General features: G+C 54.6%; 3 protein-coding genes across 3 annotated transcripts; 2 read left to right on the top strand and 1 right to left on the bottom strand.

The window, feature by feature from the left end:
- Positions 1 to 2,772: 2,772 nt before the first annotated feature.
- Positions 2,773 to 3,201, top strand: A1O3_06173 (uncharacterized protein; the record flags this gene model as incomplete). Its single annotated transcript, XM_007736293.1, has 1 exon — positions 2,773 to 3,201. The coding sequence occupies one exon, from the start codon at positions 2,773 to 2,775 to the stop codon at positions 3,199 to 3,201; it is 429 nt and encodes a 142-aa protein (XP_007734483.1).
- Positions 3,202 to 3,594: 393 nt separating this feature from the next.
- Positions 3,595 to 5,686, bottom strand: A1O3_06172 (uncharacterized protein; the record flags this gene model as incomplete). The annotated part of the gene is made up of 4 exons (XM_007736292.1): positions 3,595 to 4,475; positions 4,582 to 4,954; positions 5,162 to 5,495; positions 5,622 to 5,686. 4 exons carry the CDS (start codon positions 5,684 to 5,686, stop codon positions 3,595 to 3,597), a joined length of 1,653 nt encoding a protein of 550 aa, XP_007734482.1.
- Positions 5,687 to 6,595: 909 nt separating this feature from the next.
- Positions 6,596 to 9,591, top strand: A1O3_06171 (uncharacterized protein; the record flags this gene model as incomplete). The annotated part of the gene is made up of 8 exons (XM_007736291.1): positions 6,596 to 6,945; positions 7,045 to 7,729; positions 7,790 to 7,894; positions 7,977 to 8,448; positions 8,542 to 8,710; positions 8,874 to 8,950; positions 9,011 to 9,040; positions 9,191 to 9,591. The coding sequence occupies 8 exons, from the start codon at positions 6,596 to 6,598 to the stop codon at positions 9,589 to 9,591; spliced, it is 2,289 nt and encodes a 762-aa protein (XP_007734481.1).
- Between the last annotated feature and the right edge of the window lie 280 nt (positions 9,592 to 9,871).

The following is a 9,871-nucleotide window of genomic DNA, read 5'->3' as shown; positions in this document are numbered from 1 at the left end:
ACATGCAGGAGAATGAACATGCAGGAGAATGAACATGCAGGAGAATGAACATGCAGGAGAATGAACATGCAGGAGAATGAACATGCAGGAGAATGCCCTCAACAGAATACTGCTCGAGACTAGCATTCTATATTCAAGATGTCGTTCCTTCCTTAAAAGTGCCAGCTGGGCATGAAGCAACTTCACAACCTAAGGTATCAACAGTCGAGCCTTATATCGGCTTCTTGTCCTTACGCCTGTCAAGCTCCTTGAGTATATTCGGCCCTCAACATGGGATGTCCCTCTGATATCGAGACGCATACCCAATGTATCAAGTGCGGTCGTTGTACCAACCTGTCCCAGGCATGCAACCTGTTCCAGGCATCCTTGATATGCGTTAATGCCCAAAAATCCCTCGATCTTAGTACCGAAAGTGTTCTGTGTTTTGCCTTTGCATTAGGTATCGAGATGAAACCTACCTACGTATGTGATTAGTAGAAGGATTGATAGGAGTATAATCAGATTCGCCATTGACCAGATTTCGCTTCATGGTGTATGTAGCACAGATGCCACAGCTTCGAAACATGATCTATTGGTGATGAGATAGATGAGAAGACAGAGAAGATAGAGAAGATAGAGAAGATAGAGAAGATAGAGAAGATAGAGAAGATAGAGAAGATAGAGAAGATAGAGAAGATAGAGAGGACAGAGAGGACAGAGAGGACAGAGAGGACAGAGAGGACAGAGAGGACAGAGAGGACAGAGGAGGACAGAGAGGACAGAGAGGACAGAGAAGATAAAGGCCTCCGCCGCCCACAGCTGACCTACTAAAGCCACAACGCCGCAGCTGAGCCATCAGCCTTGCTGGCAAGGCTACCGTCATGTGACATGCATCCAAGAAGGTTTACACACGGTGATCTCGTGGAGCAGAATATCCTGGTTCAGGAGCAGCCAGCTACCGGCAGCCAGACAGGCCGGCAGTACAAAGTGACCGCCATCATGGACCGGGAGATGGGGGTTGGTACAGTACCCCCAGTACTGGGAGTACGCCATCTCCTTTGTCGGCATGCTATGGAATAGCGACTGAGAAGCGACGTTTGGGATGTTTATTAGCCCTTGGCCTCTTGGAGCTGCCATGTTGCGGTTAGTTAAGCTGGACATGGAAGGATTTAAAGAGGTGCGAATTCCAATTTGTTGGAAACTAGACAAACACAGTGGAGGTACAGAGATATTGCCGCAATAGACTTGCGTGGCAACCATGTCTGATCAGCTTCTTCGTCCAGGTATCATTCCAGGGACCAGCCCGTCGCAAAGCACCCAACCGAACCAGAACCCAACGGATGACACAAGAGTAAACGCCGATTCAGATGAAGCTGGAGCACAGCCATCCATATCACCTAGACCTGTGTATCTTCCGTCGTCATGCTGGACGCTTTCGGGGTCGACTCTTGTTTTTCTTTCCCCAAGTTTCCTTCCAAGTAATTCCATTCTGGACCGTGTGTTCCTTGGACTTCCTCTTACTTTTTCCAACTTCACGTGGCCCAGGTAGACAAAGAAGAAGCATGATCTTCGGTTGGCTCAGATAGAGTCGAACGGGAGGTTTCTGCGTACGAGGAAGTGTCCGACATATCCGGAGCTGGCTGGCAGGCTGGCATATCTACCGCACCATCACCATTGAATGATTCCACCTGCAGCTGTGGGCCTCGGCACCAGATTTGTTCAGCTTCGATCAACGGCAACCCATGCAATCCGCTGCCTGGACTGACTGGTGACTAGCGGGCGCAGGCGAAGGCGAACGGGGATACTGATCGAACAGCGTGTCGAGATACCCGCGTCATCATCGACATGTCTTGAGGGCCTCAGGCCCGTGAGGTCCCAGACCTGCTTGGAATCCTTCACTTCTGCACTCTGAAGATGTCGGCCGCTGCCCGTCGAGATCGACGAGGAACGCGAACAGACGTGGAGAAAAGCGTCATTAAGAAAGATAAGCGCGTAGGAAAGGGCGAGGGTCAGTCGGTGAGGTCCGAGTCTGCGAATGCCAAGATCTGGGGAAAGGCTGTTTCAACCTCCGTTCCAGGCTCGAGTATAAAGTGACAGATCTGCGTGATTGTTTTGTTTAGGCTTCCGCTCCCAGATATTCAGGAATCTCCAAGATCACAGCGGCTCGACCGACCGACTTTGATCTGATAATCTGTATACCACTTCCCTTGACAAGGCGGTGCAGCCGCTCAGCTGCAGCCATCTTCTCACTGGCGGCCCCCCGTGGCCCTGCTCCATCCTACAGCTCCTTGCCAAATGGCCCAGCACCGGTGCCCGCGCCGCAATCACATCTGATTCTCGAACATGGCACGAAGGGAGGCGTGGCGCGCAGTGCGCGGTACCCGCGAGTAGCTGTTGTGCTGGGGGTGCAGCCCCATTGGTACCTGCCTCTTCTTCTTTGTCGTGCTCTATCCCTCGTCTCAACGATATGGTGGGCTTGCCACGCGTGTCTCAGCATATACCGGCTTGTCTATGTGCACGGCTCAGATCATCCTAAGCCACCAGACCAGCACCCGCCACGGCAGATCGACAATGGGCTGGTCGAGAATCAGACTTTCCGGCGCATAGCCATAGCGCAAGTCGGATTGAGTTTCTTGTGGGTATGTAACTACCCCATCTACATCTGCTTCCTCATAGATACTTCTCAAATCTGGACGAGAGCTGCATAGATACTTCTCAACTATGAACGTGAGCTGACCAGAACCTCAGGCCGGTGCCGCTGCGTATCTTGCCCACATCTTCGCGTCCTCGCTGATGTCGCGTTGGCTGCTCCATTATTCGCCGTTCGCCGTCTTGGTCCGTCTCTGCAGTCTTTCGATCCTGCTGACGTTCGGCTGCATGCAAGTCTTTCACTTCTCGGCCGCCACGGAGCCCGACCTCTTCAAGCTCAGCCGGAGCCTGTTGGCATGGATCACCCTCTCGATCGCCTTGATGCTGGCTTACTTTTGCACCCAGCAGGACATCTCGCTGGAAATGGACCGGGACGACCGACGCCGGAGGCAGATCTTGCGCCTGAAGTGTCTATATGTCATCTCCGCCTGCAGCCTATTCAGTTTGACCGTGTTGGTTTGTCTGGTACATGTCGATGCCGTGACGTGGAGCAGGGCTGACATGGAGACCCTGATCCATTCGATAGTCTCTCGCTGGCAGAAAACCTCGGCCGTGTTCAAGACCGAATTGTGATGCTAGTTGTGACGAGAGATGCCGACTGTTTTGTTCCATAGCCTTCCATATCATAGGGCAAGGCCTACCTATCCGAATGCAGAGCGATTAGAATTAGATCCCAGGCGTCTTCCAGACCGGGTTCGCTTTTCTTCTCTCGGATGCTGTCTAGGAGCGCCTGGGTTTCGATCATGTTCTTGTTCCTGTCTTCTTCAGTCCTGTTCGTCTTGGTCATCCAAAGGCATTGGCAATGCCTTTCAAGCATTTGTCTCTAAATCTGAATTTGAGGTAGCTTCTGCTGCTTGGTGTGCACTATTCACCAATCACCATCCACTACTCACCATTAAGTATTCACGCATCTGCTGTACAGCCTGAGGTAGCTTCTGCTGCTTGGTGTGCTCTATCCACTGTTCACTATTCACGCATCTGCTGTACAGCTGTATGTAAGATGACTCTGCCTTGGATGGTCTGACCCAACTCGGAGATGCGTCGCTCCACATTCCATTGATCCCCATTATTGACGACCAGGATCTTGAGGCGACACCGGGCGCTCTCGACCAACTTGGCCAGCAATTTAAGCAGCAGCTTGCGCTGGTCCACCTTTTCCACCAGGTCGCAACACTGGTCCAGCCTGTCCAGTACGATGTGAATGGTTTCGGAATCGTCAAAAAGACCAATGACTCGGTGGACGACGTGTTCGAAGGCGGCGAGCCTCCGGGCGTCGCCGGTTCCGCTTGTGGCGTGGTTGTGGTTGGCGACAGGCTTGCATGCCTCGAGATTGCTCAGGGCGGCGCGTAGCTCGTCCCATTGGGATTTCTTCCTCAACACCACGCTTTTCTTCCGGAGCAGTTGCAGAAGGACGGCGGAGATGGAGCGGTAGAGGTCGTCTTTCGAATGAAAGACGTAGTACCCGTACACGAGATTCTCAGTGCCTCCAGAGGTGGCCTGGAACAAGTCCGAAATCATGGCCGTGGCCACGGGCGACACCCAACACCGATCCAGGTAGTTGATACTGCTCTCGTTGTGTCCAGATAGGATCAAGAGGGATGGGCCGTCCGAGTTGGACCAAGATTGATAGCCGCTGTCGGCCCTCAGAGCATCGAGACGCTTGCCGCGCATCTGCTCGAAATAAGGTGCGTTGAGGTGGTCGTCGGAAGCCAGAGCACGCCTGTATTGCTCCAGCTGTTGATGTTGGCGCTCGCTCGAATAGTCCGACAGGTTGAGGGCTCGCTGGATATGGCTGAGGATGTGGTTGTCCTGTGCTTCCAGGAGCTGTTTGATTTCACCCTGAAGATCTGCCAGCCGAGTGTCAAAGTCAACATGCGACCGGCGAAGATGGAGAGAGATCGCCAGGCCCTCTTTGAGGCCCATCTTTGGCACCCCGTGGGCAAGGACACTCACTCTGAATTTCGGCCTTTTGATCCAGATTCAGCTGTTTGATCATATGCACGTTCTTATCCAGCAACTCGTCGCACAAGCGCCGTATGTCCAGTATCACCTTGCGCACCCGGGTTGCCTTGTCCACGAGATCGTTAGGCCAACCCATGGCTTTGAGCCAGCGTCGCACTCCCGCGCGTTTGTAGTACTGCGTTGCTCCGATGCAGAACTCGATGAACATCTGATAGGCCGCTACAATTCGGCCCTGGAGCCGGATATCCAGCTCGTGCCGGTCATTGTAGATATGTCGGTACAGATCCAAGCCGGGCAGCCGGTCGTTGATCTCGATAATGGCATCGGTGAGCGAGCTTTCCATAGCATCTTTGTTGGCTGCAACCTGGCCCGCATACAGTTAGTTAGTTCAGCATCCTCCTTCCTTTCGGTGGACACGGCCGAGCATCACACAGGCGGAAAGGAAGTACGGCCGAGTGTCACAGAGCCTGAACGTAAGCACGGCCGAGCGTCACAGAGGCTGAAAGTAAGCACGGCGAGCGTCACACAGACTGACAGTAAGCAACTGGTAGATAGACATAGATGGACTCACAGCAAAGAGCACGGAGATGGTCCCGACAGCCAGTCCGCCGTAGGGGCCAGCACAATCTCTCACGACGTCGATGATGGGCGAGAAGTCCTTCATGAAGCTTTGGACCACCGAGGCCGCATTCTGGTATTGTCTCGCCCAGACGCGCAGGCCACAGCCTTGTTCGTGGCTGTCGTCGAATTCGCCCTTGGCCTGGATGGTCTGCTCCCAGAAATCGTGGAACTCCTGCGCCGAGCTGAGGCTGAAGGCGGTCTTTTCGGTCGCGCTATAGCTCTTGCTGGTGGCAACGGTCTTCTGGAAGTTGATCTGTTCGGCCTCGGACCTTTGAATCGTCGCCCTAGGAATGGGAATGCATCACCCCATCAGCTGTATGTCTTGACGGTCAAAGATCTTGTCGCGAGTCGATGCCAATATGCGGAGCATAACGGAGCCATATGGCTAGCTAGGGGGTACTGAGACTCACAAGTCCTGTTCAGATAGGCCTTTGGTGCTGGTGGTGGAGAGTTGAGCTTGAGGCGACATTGCCATCATGGGTGGCCATCCGTAGCAGCGCTCCGGACACCAGGACAATGTATCCGTATTCCGTCCTGTGTGCTCTGTACATAAATGGAGTTGAGCCTCCTATGTGCACCGAGAGTCATGCGCAGATTCCAGTCCCTCGCTTACTGTAGGCGGGGTCCCTGAGCCCCTAAGCCTCAGGAGCTTCCTTAGCCCCTTAGCCCCCTTAGCCTCCTAAACCCCGAGCCTTAGGAGCCTTGCCTCTGTACGCCCGAGTCTTTAGGCGTGGGCTGGCGCGTAACAGTTGCGTGCAATTGGCACGGACTTCGGTTTTCGCACACTACGGAGTCCCTTAGTCCATGCTTACCTCGGTTTGTGTAATTGGCGATTGGGGGCCGTCGTCGTCGCCTAACAAGCTGCTGCTTCTGCTAAAAATCAAGGGGGGTAAGGGCACTGGTGCTGGCCCATCACCGTCTGCCATGTGGTGCAGCCGGTCGAAGCTGGATAAAACACCCCGGCCACTTGAGTCGATTGGGCATCTTGCAGAACACGCCACTAATCGGTACAGGAGTAGTAGGTCCAGGACAGTAAGAGTAGGTCCAGGATGTGCTTCAGCCGCTCGAGGGGCAGGCACTACATATGTGCATGTGCATTTCGGCCCCTTACAATTCCGGTGATGCTGTACATCTCGTCTCGTCCATGACTCGATTTCGACGAGCTCGTCAATTAACGAGGGGCGAGCCGCATACGGAATACAGCCCAGTTCGCGCGCTCTTTTCAGTACAGGAGTACCCAACAGCCTTGGGGTGCTTCGATAGTACATATTAAGGACAAGGACCCTCCAGCTGTACCACCCCTCCGCACGCGGTGTCCAGTGGCTTGCACCAGGCTTGAGTCCACGTTACGCTGATCGGGAGCTCAGGCTCAGGCTCAACCGCGATGGTCGAGGACATGGCTCAGGCCTCGCATCTGCAGATCCAGGCGAGCTTGGAGAAGAAGATTGTGGCGCTGGAGGCAAAGGTTGCGGCTTACGAGTGGGCGCTCTCGAAACTCCAGCCAGAGCCTGTTGTTGCACAAGCACAAGAGAGTGCCTCAGACGATGGCGAGGCCGAGGCGCAAGAGCCTGCTGACGACACCGCCGGACCACCGCCTACCAGGGAGGCCGACGCCGGACCCAAGTCTCGGGCGAAGATATTGGTGAGTGTGATCGACCTGAGGACTCGCGAGCGCAAACAAATCCGGGCCGAGGAGCAGCCCAACGAGGGCGGGACGGCAGACACGCCTTATGCGTTCACGCTGCGCAAGATCGTGGCCGGAATCGAAGATGACACGGGATAAATCGACATCCACGACCTGAATCTGTGGAATCTGCTGAAAGAGCTGCTGAGCCACTATCCGTTCCACATCTTCCGCGGCGCCCCCACCACGCTTTACTCGCCGTATGAAGCCTTGGTCCTCAACTGGGAGAAACTGGAAGAAGCCGTCAAGGTGACGACGGCAACGGACAATGCGACCGACAAGCAAGCTCGGTCGGACCTGAAATTGCTCCTCGACACCATCTCCAGTTCTTCTGGCGACGCCAGGATCGACAAGTATTTCAAAATCCGAGATTCTTGCAAATCCCAACAGTCGGTCACCTTTGAGAATCTCTGGACCATCTTCCCGCCCGGAACCTTGGTGTATGGCCGACCGTTTCAAGACCAAGACCAGCTGTTCGTGGTCCTGGACAGCGTCCGCCAGTGGCCGTACTTCAGTGACGAAGTGCCTCGTGAGCAGGCGTCGTGGACTCTCCTCGCTTGGACCTATGACTGGGACGGCAAGAAATTCCGGCGCAACTGCTTGCAGCTGGAGTTCGACTATTTCGAGGGCAGCAAGCCCATCACCTCCTTGCCTTATTTTCCTTTCGACCTCCACGACCGCCGGCATGCCATCACCACCGCTTTGCTCAAGCGTGGAGAGAAGTATCGCGCCTTGTGCACCGCCACTCAAGGCTCTCGATTGTTCGATTACAGAGGAAACGCTGTTCTCGAGAAACAGGGCTTCTCTGGCTTGCAAGGAGACGATCAAGCAGCGGTAAGACAAGCCCCCCCAATAACCCATGGTCACGGAAGGACTGTCTTAACGAGGTCATAGGACGAGAGCCAGATTAGGCGAGCTTTCTGGGAAGGAATGATGGATGCGCTGAAAAGCAAGGTCAAGCATATAGAGCAGCGTGGTGCTCCACCAAAGTCTTCAGTGGTGAGTCGAGTTCGATGCCCCATTGGATCTGATCGGGAGATGGGAGATGGGCTCACACCGACATAGTGTCTCGTCTTTGCAGGTGGACAGTCGAGTCATGGTCGACTTCGAATCATATTTTGTCTTTGGTCCCGCCGTTGCACGCGTGGGCTCCCTGTGGCCGGACGACGAGCAAACCCAGTGCAATTGCAATGACTGCCGAGAGAACGTCCTCTTGAACGACGCGTACCGCACCAGGTTTGACGAATTGGACCGGCAAGAGGGCACGTGGGAGGACGAGCAATACCTGCTGTGTCCGCCTCGCGTACTTGGCTACGCCCTGCAGGACAAGCAATGGGCACAGCTCGAGGTTGGCCTGCTCGAGAATATCCCGGAGAAGGACCCGGAAGACGCCTGGTCAACCCGGCTCAAGCTTGCTGATGGCGGAAAGACCAAGAAGATGATCTTGGAGCTGGTTGAAGGCCACGGCAAAGCCGGCTCATCCGAGATTGACCGGCTGGAAGTGGACGACATTATTGCTAAGAAAGGCAAGGGCCTGGTCAATCTTCTTTATGGTGAGCCCCAAGCCAGCCCAATCCCAACTTGAACTTTGTACTGCAACTGCATGAGCATCCACTCCATGTCTCACTCAAAATCTTATCTTGCAGGACCCCCGGGCGTGGGAAAGACGTCCACAGCCGAAACCGTAGCCCTCGCAGCACGAAAGCCTCTCTTTGCCATCAGCGTCGCCGACGTGGGAACCCGGGCCAAGAACGTCGAGGCGAATCTGAACAAGATTTTCGACCTGGCCACCTCGTGGCAGGCCATCCTCCTGATGTAAGTGTTTGTGTTTATTTCGCCGAGTTGGAGCCCGAGAGTGAGAGTGCGGGTTGGAACGAGCTCTGCGTGTTTGTGTCTGCTGCGTGTTTGTGTTTGTGTTTCCGAGTCCGAGAGGAAGAGTGCCGGTAGCCCCAGCTCAACGTGTTTGTGTTTGCCATAGTGACGAGGCCGACGTCTTCCTTGAAAGTCGAGGGCAAGGAGTTGCTTCCAACACGGAAAGAAACGCCTTGGTGTCCGGTAAGTGCGGGCGTGCATGCCTATCCGTCCTTGTTCCACGCAATCTTCTGACGGCGACAGTGTTTCTTCGAGTACTTGAATATTACCAAGGTAAGTTCGAATCCAGCTCCAGGCCCATCCATTCAGGTCGAGGTTACAGAGTACTGTAATTGTAATCCCCTGTGCAGTGTGGCATGTGGCATGTGCAATGTTTCATGAAGGATTGAGAGGTTAATCCTGTGTTTGTCTCGGAACTTACAGGAATCCTAATGCTCACGACCAACCAAATCGCCAAATTCGACGTGGCGGTGCAATCCCGCATCCACGTGGCGTTCAAATACATCAGCCTGAACGAGGAGCAGACGATGGCTATCTTCGAGGGCTTCTTGGGCCCACTGGCCAAGAAGGGCCTGGTGAAGAACTGGGAGGACGTCAAAGAATGGCTGGAGGAGGACGTGGTCAAGATGGGCTTTGACGGCCGGCAGATTCGGAACATTGTCACCAGCGCGCTGGGACTGGCCAGGGCGCAGCGAAAGAGCAGGCTGGACAAGAGCGATCTCAAACTGGTCATGAACAATGTCAAGGACTTCAAGGACGAATTCATCAAACAGTTTGAGAAATATAAGACCGAACAGGCCGGTGGGAGAGATGCGCTGATGTGAGGGCGTTCCAGGTCGAAAGCTATGGTTGGATGCCAACACGGCGGCGCCGACCATGTGTGTCCAGATTCAGAGGAGGACCAGATTATGATATTTGCGAGCCGCACTCCAGTTGAGAGGTTCCTCCGTCACCCTGAGCGCTTCCGGCTCGGGATCTCACCTTTTCCCGATTTAGGGGCTTCGTGGGGCGATGGCGACGGTGATATCACCGGTCGTATCGTCCATGGCTCGCTACAATCGCTCCAGAGAGTATGGCTTTCGAGATGGCTCGGAGACACCTGTA

Source organism: Capronia epimyces, assembly GCF_000585565.1.
Source record: "Capronia epimyces CBS 606.96 chromosome Unknown aczIQ-supercont1.5, whole genome shotgun sequence".
Classification (NCBI taxonomy): domain Eukaryota; kingdom Fungi; phylum Ascomycota; class Eurotiomycetes; order Chaetothyriales; family Herpotrichiellaceae; genus Capronia; species Capronia epimyces.
This window is presented reverse-complemented; position numbering and strand designations above follow the sequence as displayed.